Source organism: Astatotilapia calliptera, chromosome 4 (genome assembly GCF_964374335.1).
Source record: "Astatotilapia calliptera chromosome 4, fAstCal68.1, whole genome shotgun sequence".
Taxonomy (NCBI): Eukaryota; Metazoa; Chordata; class Actinopteri; order Cichliformes; family Cichlidae; genus Astatotilapia; species Astatotilapia calliptera.
In genome coordinates, this window is record NC_137425.1 from 30,566,582 (window position 1) to 30,585,932 (window position 19,351).

Here is a 19,351-nt window from a genome sequence, read left to right on the forward strand (position 1 = left end):
AAAACAAACAAAACAAAACTAATTCTATGTGTCAGAATTAAATGAACAATACCAAGTGTGCAGTATTAATGGAGGTTTGCAGAAAGTAATTTTACAGTAGTTTAAATGTAAGTTGAGAGTAAGGAGCTTTGGTTGTTTTATAAAAACAAAAGTTTAGAGGGGTTGGGATTGTTGACAGTTCTAACTAAAAACTGAAATAAAATACAGATGATAACAAGAAAAGCAAAGTGAGTTTATTTTTCATACATTTTACACAAATTTCCATTCATCATTTTCTCCCTGATGCCACCCATTTGTTTCTGGAGCGTCATAGTGTTTTATGGAGCCAGACTCAAGCAGAGGTTGGAGTGCTGTCTCCATGAGCTGTGCACACAGACACACCTGCTCATTAATAAGTTACACACTAATAAAAAACACCACCAGAATTCCCAGACTTCTTGGACAGTCTGCACCACAGAGTTATATGATCTTGGTAAAAATGGTAAATGGCCTGTATTTGCGTAGCGCTTTACTTAGTCCTGATGGACCCCAAAGCGCTTCACACTACATTCAGTCATCTGCCCATTCACACACACATTCACACACTGGTGATGGCAAGCTGCATTGTAGCCACAGCTGCCCTGGGGCGCACTGATTGCCTCTGTAAGATAATTCCTTCTTCAAAAGACATCAGCAGCATAAATCAGCTGGCATCAGTGACCAGCTGTGCTGATGCCTAGCAGAGAACAGATGGACTGCTACAGGTTTGCAAAAAGAAAAGTTATGAAGGAGTTATCAATCTGATATTCTTGATATCAGACATTTTCCACTGAGTTACGTAGTTTGGGTGCTTGACTTTAAATGTCAGTTTCCACGATGACAGAGCTTTTTCACAGTAACTCCAAGTTTCCTTCTAACAGTAATCCTGCTTACAGCTTAGACTCACAGCAGATAAAGTCCCGGTCAGAAATGAGTTTAAGAAGCTGTGAATGGTCTTCCAACCGTGTTTTTATTTTTACTCTGGAACATTAACGGTGGTTTTCTGTCTGCTCCAGGAGTGTACTGGAAGGCTGGGGCTCAGGCACTGGTGCTGCTGGTCTTATTGGAGCCCTCCTTTACTCAGTCCTCATCCAAGCTGGCCTTTCACCACGGGTTACACTGCTTATCATGCTGGTCGTCCCATTCACTATGGTGGTAAGGTAAGTGTGCAGGGACAAGGATTCTCTGTATTTTTGTGTTGTGACTCATCGCTCACTCAGATAGTTAGTTTGTGCTTTGTTATTTGTGGACATATTATCTTATTTTGTTTTTAGCATTTTTGGATGGGAGTTGCTTAAAGTGAATCAGTGGCACCAAACTTGGCAGGGGATTAAGACATTCTTTAACTATGGTCTTGTGGCTTAGGCAGGTAGGCTGTTTTTAAGTTGTCATAGCATGTACACCGTGTGTGCATCTAATATGTCAGTGGTGATGGATGCTAATGACATCCTCACGAGGTGAGTGTTTTGTGCTGTGACCTTTAGTGCTGTGGGAAATATGGCTACTGGATCACTTGTGAGTGTTGTTGGCCAGGTGATGGCAATAACACTGAGGGGTGCTGAGCCATTCTTGATGTGATCATTGTGTGGCCATAGCTCTCCATTTTGTGGTTGGTCACTAGTATGCTTTCTTTACTGAACCTTGTGGATTAACCCTTTAGAGCCGATCGGAGCGGACACGCTCTGTTTTGCGTAACTATTTTTAAATCCCAGTAGCTCTGCAACCACGTAAGCTAGCGCAAATTTTTTTTTTGCATATGAAATCGGAGGAGTTGTACTTACATCTTATGCCATCAGATTGTCCTAGGTCACGGTTTCCTTCCACATAAAGCTTTGCAAAAACTGCATAAAAAGCGCTTGCAGGAACAAAAACATGATATTCCAGAAACACGCTTTGCCGATCCGATCAGCTGTTCATAACACTTCCTAGTTGGAATAGACGTCAGCGCGAACTTTTGCATTTCCGCCATTACCGGCCCGAAACCGGAAGTGACTTCATTTTCGCGGAAATGTAGTCTTTTTTACCATCAGGGCCTCAGGGCATATACTGGTCTTTTTAAAAGTTATCTTTGACTTTATGACTTTCTCTGTCGTTTCTGGGATGCTGAGGACTCATATTGCACTGCTGGAAATAGTTTATTTTGATGCATATGCTGCTTTTTTGCAAATTTGCAGTATAATATTTATTTTCGTTTTTCCTGCAGTATATAAAAATTGGTGTATTTCAAAAATAAAACTATGAAGACACTCAAAATAAATTTCCTGTGGTGGGAAACTATTTTGTGCAACTTTTTTGTATTTACAGTTTTGAGGGATAAGCCTCTTAAATTTCTCTAACTACAAATATATGTTAAAAAAGCAAAAACGATTTTCAATTTTTTTGTAGTTTATTGCACTTTTTTGCAATTTATGTAATTACTATGCACTTAATGAATACATATTATTAAAATCTGGGCTATAATGGTTGTATTGATGTATAGCAACTTGAAATGCTCCCAAAAATGGCTCCACAGCATGTAAAAATATAATATAAGCTCTGGCGGACTTGGTTCTATGGTAGGTCTTAAAGGGTTAAAGTAACTTGTGGTATAAGGCCATTTGAATGTGACCATTTGTGTGGTGGAAACAACAGATCACTTGATTGTGGGTATTTGTTGCTACTTTTGGTTTTGTGTTGTAGCAGGTCAAGTAATCATTTTGAGTTTGTGACTGTCGTGCTCCTTTGTGTTGGTCACATGTTACTTCCTGTGTGTTCAGTGTGGCAACTTCAAATCCTCATGCAGGGGCATCCATGCTTAAAGATGCCTACTATAATGTGAACACTGTGCTTCTGTTAGCTTTTACTTTTATTTCAGGTTTGTGGTTCAAGGACCTGAAGGCTTCAGGGGGGCTTTTAATAAATGTAGGGGTCCTAGAGGAACCCTTTTGAGGGAGGAGGTGTTATGTCCCTCTGCAGCCCCTAATCTCCTCAGTGTGTTCACCTAGTCAGGTGCTGATAAAGGCATATCTGAGGCAGGCTTTTTAGCCAGCCATTTTAGCCGACCTGCTATGCATTTTAGGATTAAAACCTCTTCTCACCCACAATCTGGTATTCATCTCCTTTTTTATGTTGCGGCTTTTGAGCTGGGTCGTAACAGAGACTTAACAAGGGTCCAATTTTGAATTAAGCTTCTGTAGGTCTAAGGTGTAGGTAGCCCAATGCTTTCATCTGTGGAGGTGAAGTGGTGGCCAAATAGTCACTTTAATTGAGTTCAGTTGACTCCAGTTCACTTCAGTCAAATGAGACATTGACAGGATGTAGTTTGTATTTCCTGTTGAGACTTTTTCCCTGTAAACTGCGTATAAATGAAGCTGAAACTTACAAAATGATTTGTCGTCTTCTTCATCCCAACAATTTTACCAGCTATTTCCTCCTGCTGGTTTGTCCACCTTCATTACCTCAGTGGAGGACCAAGGACACTGAGTATGCAGCTTTGGTCTCTGAGGACAGACAGCAACTTCTGGACAGTTCAGACGAGGAGGAGCCCGAGAGCTCCACCACAGGTAAATGTCACATTAGAAGGGTGTAGCATGAAATCAGCAATAAACTGAAATTTAAATAAAGTTCAGCAACCAAATCCTGTAAAGACAAACTCTGTTTCATTGTTTGATATATCTACTAACTGAACACGAACACATGAGTTCCTGTAAGTGTTTGAGTCCTCCATGACACCAGTTTTGTTTTTCCGTAAGAATACATGAATTTTAACATTTTAAGCAATAATTTGCACAAAAAGGCAGATGCAACAAATATGATGAAGATATAAAATCATTTACATTTGAAGTTTGTCCACAGACACTCACGTTTTCTTACAATGATGACTTTACACTGTTGCCCAATAGACACGCCTGAAAGATCCCAGAGCGTTGCTTTGCTGTTATCTAATCAGATGGTCATCAACACGTGTCAGTTTCTGTTTGACATGGTGAGAGGAAACGCACTATTCTACATCTTTATTGAAATTGATAAAAGGAGGTCATGACATAGGGGAAGATGTGAGTCGCTCAGATGGAAAACAGTGAAAAGGTATTTAAAGCACAACAGTAGTTTATATTTACCTCAGCTAAGAAGGTAGAAGTAATGTTATTAATCTGTCAGTCAGCAGGTTTATAGCCCAAATTTTAAAATTGCAAAACGGGGCTAATTTTATATTTTTATTGTTTAAAGTATAAACAACAGACTTCTTAAAAGTTCTCTTCCTTTTTTGAATGTGTGCTGGTAGTCCATAGGAGCTATGAGTTTGGCAGGTATGTGTTGTGGCTGCCTATTGTCACTAAGTGAAGTGTCTCGAAAGAGCCAATAATGTGGGCTACGGTGGATTATGTTTGGCCTTCAGTTGGTTCTTTAGCTCAGCCTCTGTTTCACAGAAGAGTCATAAGAGACTCTGGTGAAGTGGGGAAGTGAAACTTCCTCAAAACTGTCTGCTGCAGTATTGTTCATGTTTTTCTCGTGTACTTTTTGGTCTTTGATTTTTCTTAATGCCTCTGTCTTCAAGGTGAACATGCTGTTTCCTTTTTAACCAATCAGCATTTGACCTACACAAAGGCTGTATCTCAATTCAGGGTCTGCAGCCTTAACGGTCCACAAGGGCCGCGTACTCAAAGAAGACTAAGGCCGGAAGTGCGAGGCTTGTGAAATGGGACGGTCTAGCCTCCGTGGCGCTGCCCAGGTTGCCTAGCAACCATGACACTAACAGCTGGAAACGTTTCATACAGCATTATTTGACAGAAATGAAGGAGAAAATCGTTTGTTTGTTTGTTTGTTTGTTAGTTTGTTTGTTTGTTAGTTTGTTTGTTTGTTTGTTTGTTTGTTTGTTTGTTTGTTTGTTTGTTTGTTTGTTTGTTTGTTTGTTTGTTTGTTTGTTTGTTTGTTTGTACATGAGCTTTGATTTGATGAGTATCTGAGGCTGAGACCACAGGACTGTGAAATCATGATTATTGGGCTTCACTTCTGTACTGAACAGTCATTTTAAGATTAGCTCGTAAATAACAATTAGCTAATGTTGTTCATGAGACTAAAGTCATCTTACTTTGGTAATGTAAATATAATATGGACAATATTAAAGTCATTATTTCAATCATTATTAGTTATTAAAGCAGTGAAAGAATTCTGTTTCAAATACTGAGCTTCAGTAAAGATTCAAGCTGCATTTATTTGTATTTGCTGTCACCTTAAATCTTCACTCAAAGACAGGTTTCTTTGACACTGTATATATAACTGTGTTATATATAAGAGACAAATATTGTTGTTTTAATATGTTGGTATTACTCAATTTGTCTCAGTGTTTACTTTAACCTCCTAGGACCTGGCGTCCACATATGTGGACATCACATTTTGGGTTATTTAGACCAAAATACTAAATTTTGCTCTACAAGGGCCTGATATCCACTTACGAGGACATTATACTGCTACTGTTCTATCGAAATTTTAAACAAATATCCTCATATGTAGCTCTTATTTTTCTTAAAAACAAAAATAAGATAAAAAAAAAATCTGGTAATTCTTTGTTTTTCATTCATCGGGCCTCAATACGCCCAAATATCAAAGAGAAATTAAAAATGCATGTCATGGAAAAGTTCGGGTCTTAGGAGGTTAAATATCCATAAAATCATCACATTCTCTGTAGGATTAAGGTCAGCTATTGAACGGCGTATATTTTAAAGTAAAGGCTTTAAAACCGAGCAGCCTTTGAATTGGTACAGCCTTCGTCGCGTCACTGTGACGTAATCGGCCTTAAAAGCGGCCTTTAAAGCTGCAGACCCTGAATTGGGATACAGCCACAGTGTGACTGCATTGGCAGAGGTGTAGCGCACATGTGCATGCAGGTTACCTGAGTTTTTGCATATATCAAATGACACATCTGCAGTGGCATCAAACATTAGTTTCACTTGCAGAAAGTCGTCTGTGCACAGCTTCATCCTGACTCTCACTGCCTCCATTTAAACTATGCATGTTCCTCACTTACTGTATGGTGGTTCTTAACAAGTAAATAAAAAACGTTTGTTTTCATAATATTTCAGAATAAGAGCCCAGTTAAGAAATTAAGTGTTTCTATCCAGTGAAGCACCAAAGTGCTTTTAATTTGAAATGGTTACAGGAAAACCTGAGGTCAAGTCAAATGGCTTTATTGTTATTTCAACCATGTTCAGTGCTATAGTACACAGTGAAGCGAGACAGCGTCCCTCCAGTATCATGGTCAATGACATATATGACATGACATATAAAAGACAATCAACACAGGACTACATATTTTAATTCAATTCAATTTTATTTATTTGAATTGAATTGATTTGGCGCTTTATATAATCACAACAAAAGTCACCTCAAGGTGCTTCAACATACATACATACAGTGCAAGTGTGCAAAAACTGCAAAAAACATTGCAGCACCAGACAGAACAGAACGATACAGACACAACAGTGCAACAGAAATGTGCATCAATGACAGTTGGTTGTGCATGTTTGTGTATATGAGATTGTGCAGATAAGTGTGTGTGTCAGTCCAGTCACTGAGTGGTCAGTAGTCTGACGTTTGGGGGAAGAAACTTTCGCGGTCTGGCAGTGAGGGCCTGAATGCTCCGGTACGTCTGTGCCAGAAGGCCAAATTGTAGCCGGAGTAAAATACGAGTGCTCACAGGCTCTGCAGTAGCTGTCTCAGTTTCTGACCACCCTTTGGAACACAAATTTGCGTGCTAAGCTAAACGGATCACATGTTCCTCTCTGTTCTTACTCATGTGACTGATACTGATACTCAGTGTATTGGCAGTTGCTTCCTATTGCTGCTCAACAGTTTGTATATGTTACCTTACAGTGGCCTCAGTGAGAGGCTGCTATGTGTATACGTATCATTTAGTACCCAGAAATGAAATGTTTCAATGATTTGTAATTTCTGACCACGTTATCACAGCTTTCTTTTTGCAAACTGTTTGTTAACACTTAACAAAGACAGTGAACATGAGGCTGCTGACTTCATCTCCTGCTGTGGAACTTCACAGTTTATGTGAATGAATTGTCGTTTTAAAGTTCTGCTGCTTATTGGGAAATAATGTTCTCTTCCTCTTGAATGTAGCAGAGGACCAACCCACTGGGCCTCTCAGTTTCAGAGAGAGACTGTTTGTTATCAGAGTAAGTACACCGTTTACTTGTTTGATCTGAAACTGTTCAGCCAAACTGTTACTGAACTTGATTTCTGTGAGCAGGGCTTGTGGAGGTTTGTGCTTCCACTGGGAGTGGTCTACTTAACCGAGTATTTCATCAACCAGGGTTTGGTGAGTCCTCTGATGCCCTCTAGCAGCACACTCAGCTCACTGCATGCTGTTAGTGAAACTTGGCTCTGATTTTGTGTGATGTTGTGAGAATATTGAACCAGGAATATTTTTTCCCTCTCTGTAAGATGGAACTCCTGTTCTTCCACAATATTTTCCTGACCCATGCAGCTCAGTATCGCTGGTCAGTGATCCATTACAGAGAGTATTCAGTATGAATGACTTCATGCAGATTGTTTGGGGTGTGCAGCTTTACTTGTTTCTTGTTTGCATCCTCAGGTATCAGACTCTGTACCAGCTTGGTGTACTGCTCTCTCGATCCTCTCTGCACTGTGTGAAGATCAGGAAAGTGTGGATTCTCAGTGTTCTGCAGGTGAGAAATGAGAATAAAATACAAATCAGCACCAGAAGGATGTCTGGGTTAAGCTAGGCTCCCTTTTTTTGGTAGAGGAGCTTAACCTGCAACTTTATTCTGACTGGCTACTCATTACAAACAATAGATTTGAACATCAGTATTTTTTGCTGCTTGTGTGTATCTGTGTGTACGTAGTGCATATAAAATGTTGTGCACAAATCCATAATTGGTCCATTAGGCAGTAGGTGAAGCTGCATTAGTGCATAGAAGTGTTAGGAGCAGCCAATAACAAAACGGCGCAGCAGCTGTCCTCAAAAAATTACGACCACACAATGATCCTCATCTAGTAATATTTACAAGGAAACGTTCATACTATTTACACAGTGACCCTGTGTAAATTTCCAGGTGAAACAGAGAAAGTGCTGATGATGTTGTATAAGAGAGAAGCCTGCACCTCTAAGGCAAGAAATTTGGAGAAAATCTGACTGTAGAAAAAGAAAGAAGCCAGGAGAGGTGTGGCTTTGCAGAGTGTCTCAACAACTGTTTAGGACAAAGTGACACTCAGGCTGAAATAATAGGAGAGCTGAATAAATGATTATTTTCCATCATACATTGCATAGTTTATGGTTTGTTTTCAGGTGACTGAATAATTTGTGCTGCTTTGTGATGCAGATAACTATAGTACATGCATATGGGGTTGTTAAATGTGTGTGAATGTATACTTTACAGACACTGCTGTGTTTCTCAGAGCTGCTTCTCTCTCCTCTCCACAGACGCTGAACGCTGTGTTTCTTCTGTTTGCTGTACGTTACCTGTTCCTGCCCACTGTTTGGTTGGTGTTCGCTTTTATCCTCTATGAGGGTCTGCTGGGTGGAGCAGCATATGTCAACACCTTCCACTTCATCAGCAAGGAGGTAAAGGACAGCTTCAGAGAACCATTCATATAGTTTAGACTCTGGAGTATTCTAGACAGTTCTGACTTTAGGAATCTGGATAATTCCATATTTTCTGTTCTTCGACCTCTGTGCAAAGCTGCATTTTATTTTTTATCCATTCACGGATACATACACACTCTGCAAATGTCACAATGATTATTTTAGGAGATCAGTACAGAAGCAGCTGTGCACTGTTGAGCTGTTTTTACTCCACAGTAAGCATGCATCTACCTCAGAGTGTCTTCTCTTTTCTCCTACAGACTGAAGACAGACACAGGGAGTTCTCCATGGCTGCTGCCAGCATTGGAGACAGCCTGGGCATAACTGTGGCTGGACTCATATCTCTTCCTGTCCACACTTACTTCTGTTCATTATAACCAAGCCCACACACTGACCAGCACGATGAGTAAGCAAAACGTGGGTGTGTTCGATTTTTAAATCCGAACTGGGTTAGAGACAAAAAGCAGACATTACATAAAAATGTCAATATAAAGTCTTTGACTCCACATCCTGTACTTGCTGCATATTTATAGATAACAGCAAGTGAACTATATAGAAAGTCCAGAGTCCACAAAAGTGTTTTTTACCTTCAGCCAGAGATCAAATAATATCAATAACATCCTACCTACGATCACAGAAGGTAAACCTGAAACACAGATCAAAATATTGTCTTGTTTTGATGACCAGTTTCTTTGTGGTTTTCCTTCATGAAAAACCTTCCAGTGGTTCACAGAACAAAAGCTTTCAATGTGAAACAAGATCGGGATATATTTCAATTTGACATAATGAATAAAAAATATATAAATGCAATACATTTTAAAGTCACAGAAGAGGAGATGTCATTTCAGCAAGTTTACTGTGTTTTAATTGTGGTAACTAAAGAGTCCTCTTTAAGTATAAAGTATCTCTGAGCTGTGACCAGGCAGCTAGTATCGTGTAGGAAATCCCTCCACACCAACCTTCAACGCTAAGATTTACCTTAAAATCTAAACTGTTATTTTACTGACCTTCATTTTAACATTAACTCCTCAAACTGAACTCTGGGTTCAGAAACAGTTCTATGAATGACTACTCAGCTAGGATGTGCCATTACTATTTTCAAACTATTTTAAAAGTCAGAGAGCTCAGTCATTGAATGCTGCAATTAAATTTTTGGGAGGTGAAATTATAAAACTATTGCTTTCAGGGGGCAAATAAAGCTCAGTAGGTAGAGTGGTTGCCCCATGATCGGAAGGTTGGGGGTTTGAATCTACTGAACAGCTACCCTGAGCAAGGTACTGCTCCCTGGGCACTAGATTGGTGGCTGCCCACTGCTTCACTGAGTGAATGGGTTAAATGAGAGGAATTTTCCCACGGTGATCAATAAAGTATACATTATTATTATTATTTGAAGAAACTGTGAGTAAATATAATGCTGAAGCCTGACGGCTCTCACTAAGTGCCTTCTATAATAAGTAGTTCTATAGTTAAGAGTTTAATTCATGTTAATAAATAGCAGAGATTACTTTCGTATTTCAGTTGTAGTCAAACGTTTGCAAACACTCATCGTAGAAATGAATCTGAAATTTGGGATTTTCATTATTTTTTTGACATGACTATAGGTGACTTCAATCTTACTGAAAGATTGTGGACTATGCTTAAAATCCAGGTTGGTACCAGGAAACCAAGAGAAGAATAATGGTCAAATATAACGTCAGAATCATGCCTGATTGAGGTGGAAATTTTTCCAAATTAACTTCAACCATGTGCATCCAATTCTCATTTTCAAAGTCTTTTGTTTTTGCAGATGCTGTAAAATCATTCCTCTCTAGGAAGAAAACAATTCAAAGAAATGATTAAAGTCCAAAATTACCATGACATTCATGTCCATGATGAGTGTATGTAACAAAGCGAGCAAAAATGTGAGTGTATGTAACAAAGCGAGCAAAAATGTGAGTGTATGTAACAAAGCGAGCAAAAATGCCTTCTATTATAGTTTTTAATACCAGGAGATCATTCGGAGCTTTAAAATGCCACTTGTTTCAGATTTGTACAAAAACAATGTCACACACAGATTTGTTTTTGTGATGTTTATCGTGTGCAACTTGACATCATTTTGCTTAGCTGTGGCTTTTCTGATTCTAATGAAAGACTGCTTGTTAAACTGTGGCACAGTTAGTCACTGCAGGTGGAGCACAGAACACCTGGGAATGGCTGAGATGTGAAACAAAGTTGATTTTAATATTTTTGTTGTAAAATAAAGAAAATAGAGGTTGCTCATGCCGTCATGCTGACATGTATTTTACTAAAATTCTTGGAAGCACTTTTGTTATTTTTTTGTAACATTGTGGGCTGTTGAATTTGTTTTCTTTTCTTGGAATGCAGTTTATGTCCTTAAATACTTGATTCATGTGTCCTGTTTTCTCCTGAACACTCAAACGCAGACCAACGGTCCTACTGACATTCTAATGACCACATAAAGCTAATGCTAATGCTTAACTGGAAGAACCTTGTTACAACATAATATTGTTTTTTAATCTTCTGCTTGCTTCAAATCAAATTTTACAGGAAATCAGAGATGAGGTTCACTTTGACTTTGTTAGCTTGCCAGTTAGCTACAAACATGTGGTTGTCCTTTCTTGCGCAGAGAGCCGTGACATTTCTAATTGTACCGATTTTTTTCTTTGATATAAAGTGTATGTGTCATAAACTGGAATGTGTTGTGCTTTATTACTTATAGTGATGTAAGATAACATAGGTTGGTCTTTAACTGGGGTGTTTCGTGAACCATTTATTAACCTAATATTTAATTCAAAATTATTTAGGGAAAAAAGTAAGGTTGCTATAGTCAGCAATCTGCAGTATTTTCTCTGCTGTCCACTTTGTGCCTAATATATCAGACAAATGCTTGTAGAGTGGAGAATTTATACTGTGGTATCCCAAAGCTATAGGTGATGTTTCTAAGCCAAAATGAATTAAAATGTATAAATATAGGTTACTGTTCCATAACACACATTTTTCTTGTTAAACTTCTACTTGAACTACATTACATTTCATAGTGGAGCACAGAACATGACACAAAAACTTTAATTCTTTATAATTAAATTAAAAGGGTATATTCTACCTTCGTTACAAGTCAAATATTTCAGTAGTTCAATATTTTCTTGATTTTAATGATAATGGTTTATAGCTGGTGGTAATCAGAAATCCTGAATCAAAATATTAGAATATCTCTTTTCCAGTTTCAGACAGCAGCAAGAGGGGATCGGACAGCCGAGGCCTGCCTTTGACCTCGGCTCAGTCCACCCTGAACCTGCTTGCTTATTGTGGGGCCATAGGGAGGCTCAAAATTAAATACTGTATTTCTGACTTTATTCAGTGTCCTTAAACTTGATCAAAATTGTAAGAAAGGGTTTTGAAATACTTTTCATACAATAAATATCGAGTTTATTTTTTTAAATTAATCACTTAAAAAAAGAAAACAAAAATAAACTTTTCATGATATTCAGTATTTGGGATGGACTAGTAAGCGATCTGTAAATTACCACTACAGTGAATGTCGGGTTGAGTAGACTGAGTAGTGCGCTTCCTATACCGGAAGTTACAGCCGACCTGCAAGTGTTCACGAGCACGGCAGGCGTAAACCGGCAAAGACGAGACCGGGGGAAGAAGAGGGGCCAGTGAGTGAGCCGACGCTCCATGGACTGAAATATATTAACGTTGGTTCTTTTCGTTTGCTCGCTGTTTTTGGTTATTCGAGTTGAGCCGTTTTTAAATAGTGTTATTCGCGTTAGCTAGTTTACTGGCGACATTAGCAGTAACCAGCGTTGACGCCGAAAACCAAGTAAGTTAGCCCAGGTCGGCATCGATTAGCCCGCTAACATGCAACATTTCAACTACGCTTAACACATTGCTTTTATTTTGTTTTTTTTCTGGCACATAGATTATCTGTAGTTTGTTGGTATCGACTGTCAGACATTTTTGTGAAGCATCTGTTCAAATTCCCAAACAAAATGGTTGGCTAAGTTATCAAAGAATCAGTTGTTCGCTGACGTCGTTAGCTGTGATGTAAGCTAGCGTGCTAATATTAGCTTACTGCTACGCCCCGAGGCCTTACATTCCCTAACGAATAACATCAGTTTTCTGTGGGAGACTACTTTTATGTTAGGTGTGAACAAACTAGTCGTATGACTTTCACAGTGGTGTGTTAAATTGGCGTTTAGTTAGGGATTTCTATGTACGACCGGGTCTTATTTATCATACAGCAGACATTACCTAAACTGGATTATCCGCCTACCAGGTTGTTATTGCGATGTTTAGCTCGGAATTACTTCGGTTGAATAACCTAATTTATGTTTTTTGTCTGCAGTTCGTCACTCCGAGCATCGTCGTAGCAATACCCTGACGTTTAAGAGCTGAAGCCCCCCGGCTGCTTTCGAGGAAGTTTTTGTTTGGGCTGTTCGCTCTTGGAGCCACATATTTAAGCGAGCCCAGTGTGCGAGAAGAGGAGTGTGTGCCTGGTGTGTGAGCAGCTCTCCCTATGTGTGTGACAATGGGGGACATCAGTGACCTGGACCGACAGATAGAGCAGCTCAGACGCTGTGAGCTCATCAAGGAAAATGAAGTCAAAGCACTGTGTGCCAAAGCTAGGTAAGCATCAGTGTGCTTGGACCAACAGCACTTTTATTTAATCAATTATACACTCTCGATTCAAGGCAGAAAACTGTTTAGCTGTTGTCTTATTTCTGAATACTTAAAGAACGGGAAGGATTGCGAATTAAACGTACTTTAAGAGGGGTGATATTTAGTAGAGCTTAAATATATTTATATGTAATGTTCAAAAGTAATGGGGCAGCCTCTTTGTCTTAACTATATGCAGACCAATGACTGTTTCGACAAAGGGGTCACTACATGGGTGAGCTCCGCATGTTTGATTTGGCACAGTTTTACAGATGCCAAAAATTGATTAACTAGACTAGCCAGACCTGCATCAGACGCTGACCAGTTACAGCTGAGAATTTTAAAGAAAATATATTTATCTATTAACGATATATAACAGGAATAGTTTACGAGTTGTTAAAACTTAAACCCTCTGGTGACTGTTAAATGTCTATGCACTGTGCATATAAACATGCTACTGGGTATGTTGGGTAGACCTTGATCATGCAGTTTCTATACACAAATGCACAGTAAACAAAATAATATTTTTTATTTAAAGTTAATATTTTAATCAATCACCATATAAATGTTACGAATCCCACTGTCGCCAAGTGCTTGCTCATAGAGGCCCATTTGATTGTTTTCTCTGGGGATCTGACAGGATCTTTACTGTATAAAGCACTTTGAGGTCAGTGTTGTTGCTATACAAATAGAATTGAATTGAATTTTAGGACTAGGTTGTTTATAGACTAAATTTAATCAAGATTGAAGATCTTGGAGGAGTCCAGGAAAAAAAAAATATACGCAAAGGTATGCTACGATCATTATAGGATAAGGCGCAAGACCAATCACAGGCCTATTGTGAACTAGGAAGAACTGGGATAAGTCTACTGGATGCAAACTGCCATACAGACTCATTAAATGGAGCCTTATCCTGACTGACCTTTGTTAGCCAATCAGCTGCTCCTGGATATTATTAAATAATCAAGTAACTCAGATAAGGATGATGGAGAAACAATTTAAGCAATCTGATCTTAATTTGAAATGATTATTGTGGTTGGTGGAGGAGTGAAGGTGCCCCCCCCCCCGATCTGTCACTGGGCTTCAAAAAGTCGATCTGTTTAGTTTGGATATTTTTCAAGTTGCAGTTACATCACCTGTCAGCTGTGTTTCTGGAGTCACAACAGGAAACGGTAGATGTGGCCACTAGGGGGTGCTTGTCTGTAACTCAAGGATTGTTTTATGTCTGCTGTTAGTCTTGTGCTGTTGTGCGTTATTTGTTTATTAATAAATACACATATGTATTTTTATTTCTTTAGAGAGATTTTGGTTGAAGAAAGCAATGTCCAGAGAGTAGATTCTCCTGTTACGGTAAGTAACATCTACTCACTGTTGTCTCCGAATTTGCCTGGATGTCAGATAAATGTGGTAATAATGTTTCTCCTGTTATTTCTTACAGGTTTGTGGAGATATACACGGTCAGTTCTATGACTTGAAAGAACTTTTTAGAGTAAGTTTTTTTCTATTTGTTTTTAAAATCTCTTTTGCTTCTGATTGGGTTATATTTCATCGTTTAAGTATGATACTGCTGTTGCTGAGTTACAATCCTGCACAGCACTACTAAACTTTGTTAGTTATTAGAAATAAATGCAGCTTTTTAAATTTGATACTCTTGCCTGGAGTTTGAGTGTGTGACCATACTGAGTACTGATTCCATAACTGTATTAAATGAATAATTCGTATTCTTAATTCTGATGAAAATCTGGGTATCGTTCTTTATGTTTAAGGCAACGTGTCGCTCAGCTTTCACACTGCGCTCCTAAATTCATCAATAAATATATTTAAGAATATAAATCCAGTGAAAAGGTATTAGTAAAATTGGGGGGGGGGGTACATTTTTATTTTTCAGCTAAAATATGCATGAGTCTCATTTCATACTGCTGTTACTTATGGACATCCTAGTTTCTCCTGTTATGGCTCTTCCTGTGAGTACACCTCCTCACACACTCACACAGTGAAGCTGACGAGAAACTTGGCATCATGTTATGTTGCTGTAAATGCTCCAGTAGAGGCTTCTCAATAAGATTTACAGCAGACGTAATGAAGAGCGAGAGTGGGTGCAAGCAGTACACTGCTGCTCCAATGTATCGATACCCAGTGTAGCTTTGAGTCAGTATTGGACCAAAATGTCGTCCAAATAGTGAATTGATTCTAGTTTCTTTTACTAATCTCATGTGAGGTAATATTTTGAGATATGGTATGTAGGGCTGCACGATTAATCGTTAGAAAATCGCAATCTCGATTCATACTTATGTGCGAGCTCATTTCCAAATGACAACGATTAAAAAACAAACAAACAAAAAAAAAAAACGACGACGATTGTACCGCATTTTGATCCGGGACGTACTCTGCATGAAAACAAGCGCTCACTCTTCCTGCTCAACAAATGGCAGGGGCGGAGCCTTATACCACGTGATACAGAAGCTGTGCCGTGTGATGCTAAAATTAGCAGGGAAACAACAACGGAGAGCACGTCAGGGATGACGAGAAAGTGACAGGAGAAAATCCGTCCCAGTCAACCACCCAAACATCAATAACGGGAACCTTATACAGCGCTTCCCTATACCCGTCGAACTCCCGCAGGCACAAAGAAATTACGGAGGCTATCACTTATCACCTGACCAAAGATATGGCTCCCATCAACTCTGTGCAAAACGAGGGATTTAGGAAAATGATCAACACCCTAGACAAACGCGACACAGTGCCGTCCCGCAACTATTTTTCTATTGTTGCACTGCCTGCTCTATACATGCAGCGTCGAGCAACGGTGGAGATGGAATTTCAAGCAGTACAACATTTTGCAGCAACGACAAAATGTGAGACATTTGTTGTTTTTATGTTTATTTATTGTTTTTATGTTCAGTCTCAACTGTTACGAAGTTGATGTGCATTTAATAAGCGCGATAAATATTTATACTGGAAAAGAAAATCGTGAGAGAATCGTGATCTCAATTCTAAGCCAAAAAATCGTGATTCTCATTTTATGCAAAATCGTGCAGCCCTAGTGGTATGGTTCAATCTTGGTGCATTGCAGGTCTTGGAGCCCATTATTGTGAGTTGGGGAGGTAGAGACTTGTGCACATTAAATTACCAGTATGCATCTGTTTAAAGGGCTTCTTTTTCATTTTTCTGCATGACAGGTGGGAGGAGATGTCCCGGAGACAAATTATCTGTTCATGGGTGACTTTGTGGACAGAGGCTTCTACAGTGTGGAGACTTTTCTTCTGTTGCTAGCTCTTAAGGTAGTTTGTCTGTCCACTGCTGAGCTACACCAGTCACAGTTTTTACATTTACTTTCCCACGGGGTGTCAGAACTCCCTTTTCTTCATCTTTTATCTCTGCTGTACGATCCAGGTACGTTATCCAGACCGGATTACCTTGATCCGGGGAAACCACGAGTCCCGGCAGATCACCCAGGTCTACGGCTTCTATGACGAGTGCCTCCGCAAATATGGCTCAGTCACTGTCTGGAGATACTGCACAGAGATTTTCGACTACCTTTCTCTCTCTGCTATTATCGATGGCAAGGTTAGATACGTCATCCAGCACTTACTTCATATGTAGCGTTTTCTTCTGAACATGTTACTGCTTTTAAAACTCCCTGTGTAACGTAGCTGTTTCATTTGTTTTGATATAATTCTGTGTCTGTAGATCTTCTGTGTGCACGGGGGATTGTCTCCCTCCATCCAGACACTGGATCAGATCCGGACCATTGATAGAAAACAGGAAGTGCCCCATGATGGACCAATGTGTGACCTCCTGTGGTCAGACCCTGAAGGTACAGACAGTTCACTTGGACATCTAAAAATTGAAATTGACGTTAACAAGAAACAGCAGTGGAGAATTAAAGGACTGTATGACGGATGTGTTTGTGTGACCAGTTTCTCTCTGTTTTCAGACACCACAGGCTGGGGGGTGAGTCCTAGAGGTGCCGGCTACTTATTTGGGAGTGACGTAGTGGCTCAGTTCAACGCCGCCAACGACATCCACATGATCTGTCGAGCTCATCAGCTAGTTATGGAAGGCTACAAGTGGCACTTCAATGAGACGGTGCTCACAGTGTGGTCAGCACCCAACTACTGCTACAGGTACATAGCTACATTAATCTCAGATATCTTGAATGGGGAAAGATGTCCTCGTCATGTAAATACTGATTTGGTCCCTGAAATATTCCAAAGGCGGATCATGTTGTCTTAGTATTAACAGCAATTACCAGTGAAATTCCAGCACTATAAATTGAAATCTACAGCTTATGCAGGCCAATGTTAAGATTGCAAATGTTTGGAAAGGCATACCTGCTGCTGTGTAGAGACTTGCTGTACAACAAGTTGAACCATGTTCGGGTTTGTTCTAGCATCAACTGACGTCAGCTGAATTGGCCAGTCAAGCCTCCATTCATGGTGGATTACTTTATAAACAGACTATTTGTTCTGTTTACCTTACTACTGTTGAAATATGAGATGGTTACCCCTGTGACAAATAAGCATTAAAAGCCGTTGTGTAACATTTTGATTCCCCATAATGCTTCATACATGTCAGTCTGCTGCTTTGACCCAATTGGCATAGATACAAAACAATACTCACTTTGGGGAATGCATTTTAACAAGCATAGTAGTAAGGAAACTTTTATCTATAGAGCAGTTTATACCGTTGTGCTATGGCTGGGTGATAAAACACTAAAAATAATTACAGTGAAAGAAATTTTCCTCGATCAAAATATGAAACATGGTCTATATAAAGTTGATATAACTCATTCTATTCTTGACAGGCGGCACGAAAGGCCACTGACAATCAGAATAGATGGGATTACATACATTGCATGACTAATAAAAGGAAAAGTTTCCAGTGATCAGGCATGGTTAAGGCCATCTCGGTGTTGTTTCATACCAAAGAAATGTTTGAAACTGTGCTAATTAAATATACACAAGGCTCTTTTTGTGTATAACCAATGTTTGTTCCTCTCCTAACAGATGTGGTAATGTAGCAGCCATCTTGGAGTTGGATGAGCATCTACAGCGGGAGTTCATCATATTTGAAGCAGCACCACAAGAGACCAGAGGCATACCCTCCAAGAAACCAGTAGCCGACTATTTCCTGTGAAGTCTTTGAGCAGACAGCCATGACACATCCAAATTTCCAGTACCGTTTCAAATCAGCTGCCCTCCATCCTGCCGCTGGATCGTTCTGTCAGTGTGAACTCAAAGCAGTGAGACAGAAAACCTGCCAAACCCTGCCAAGCTCCTGCACAGCTTCAGCTTGAAGAGCTGGATTTTTTGCCCTACTGCCCAAGCCTGACAGAGCAGTCACTGTGGAAGGTGTAAGGACGAGGTGGTTAATGGGCCCATGACTGTTGTCATTTCTCTTCAGCTACATAAAGATGGCCGTTTCTTTCTGCTCTCCTTCCATTTGTTCTCATCTTCCTCACTCTGTGTAGATATGAATTTCTCCTTTCCTGGCTCAACTTTCACTACAATTGTAGTAGTTGTTTTTTTGTTTTTTTGTTTTTTTGTTTTGTCCCCCTCCTGTGACAGACACTGTCATTTAGTTTTAGACGTATTTGGAAGGAGTGCTGTTTTTTTCTTCTTCTTTTTTTTCCTTCTCCTTTTTCATGATTTTTCTAAAGTATGCAGCCGTAGGAAGCTTCAGTTTTATCATTTTAGAAATTCCTTCAATGCATATGTTGTCTCTGTTTTTGATTTTTGTATAATTGTTGCTGCCAGGATTAAACAAAATGCCCTCTCTTCTCTTTATTTGCTGTTTAACTGTCTCCCACCACATGTGCTCCTTTTAACAAGAGCTTCCCGAGAGCTCCACACCCTCACATCTTAACACCAGAGATGTAACGACTCCCAACACGAGTCATGTATTAACCATTGCCCTCTTAATTTCTTTTAATCTACACTTCTCTGTAGGTGTGTCAATTTTGATATTGTGAAAATAAAGGTTTTGTATCTATGCTGATATATCAATTCAGTTGCACCTCCTTATGAAAGATGGCTACAAATCCACAGTTGTCAGTTTGTTATTTAAAGCAGACTAAAA

At 39.4% G+C, this 19,351-nt stretch overlaps 2 protein-coding genes across 6 annotated transcripts in view; both read left to right on the top strand.

Annotated features, from left to right (window-relative positions):
• Positions 1–11,300, top strand: part of cln3 (CLN3 lysosomal/endosomal transmembrane protein, battenin) — a 39,924-nt gene extending 28,624 nt beyond the window's left edge. For 2 of the 3 annotated variants that reach the window (XM_080300465.1, XM_026165992.2), the window contains 8 exons: positions 1,035–1,178; positions 3,421–3,560; positions 7,126–7,181; positions 7,256–7,324; positions 7,450–7,505; positions 7,601–7,694; positions 8,450–8,590; positions 8,872–11,300. In XM_080300465.1, coding sequence (XP_080156591.1) covers positions 1,035–1,178; positions 3,421–3,560; positions 7,126–7,181; positions 7,256–7,324; positions 7,450–7,505; positions 7,601–7,694; positions 8,450–8,590; positions 8,872–8,988 — 817 coding nt within the window. In that variant the 3' untranslated portion in view covers positions 8,989–11,300. The remainder of the gene's footprint in view (positions 1–1,034; positions 1,179–3,420; positions 3,561–7,125; positions 7,182–7,255; positions 7,325–7,449; positions 7,506–7,600; positions 7,695–8,449; positions 8,591–8,871) is intronic. The other variant, XM_026165993.2, reaches the window with a different exon arrangement.
• Positions 11,301–12,140: 840 nt separating this feature from the next.
• Positions 12,141–19,272, top strand: LOC113021373 (serine/threonine-protein phosphatase 4 catalytic subunit B). Of its 3 annotated transcripts, none has more exons than XM_026166018.2 (9): positions 12,141–12,270; positions 12,960–13,240; positions 14,569–14,620; positions 14,709–14,759; positions 16,450–16,551; positions 16,664–16,837; positions 16,961–17,087; positions 17,208–17,397; positions 18,280–19,272. In XM_026166018.2, exons 2-9 carry the CDS (start codon positions 13,131–13,133, stop codon positions 18,407–18,409), a joined length of 936 nt encoding a protein of 311 aa, XP_026021803.1. In that variant the 5' UTR covers positions 12,141–12,270; positions 12,960–13,130; the 3' UTR covers positions 18,410–19,272. The 3 variants fall into 3 exon arrangements, with proteins under 3 accessions (XP_026021803.1, XP_026021801.1, XP_026021802.1); XM_026166016.2 differs by having other exon boundaries at positions 12,169–12,309; XM_026166017.2 differs by having other exon boundaries at positions 12,190–12,434.
• The last annotated feature ends 79 nt before the right edge of the window (positions 19,273–19,351 follow it).

Coding starts and splice junctions, on each gene's coding strand:
- LOC113021373 (XM_026166018.2), top strand. CDS start 13,131: ATGTGTGTGACAATGGGGGACATCAGTGACCTGGACCGACAGATAGAG. Junction 13,241..14,568: donor GCACTGTGTGCCAAAGCTAG/GTAAGCATCAGT, acceptor TTATTTCTTTAG/AGAGATTTTGGTTGAAGAAA. Junction 17,398..18,279: donor GCACCCAACTACTGCTACAG/GTACATAGCTAC, acceptor CTCTCCTAACAG/ATGTGGTAATGTAGCAGCCA.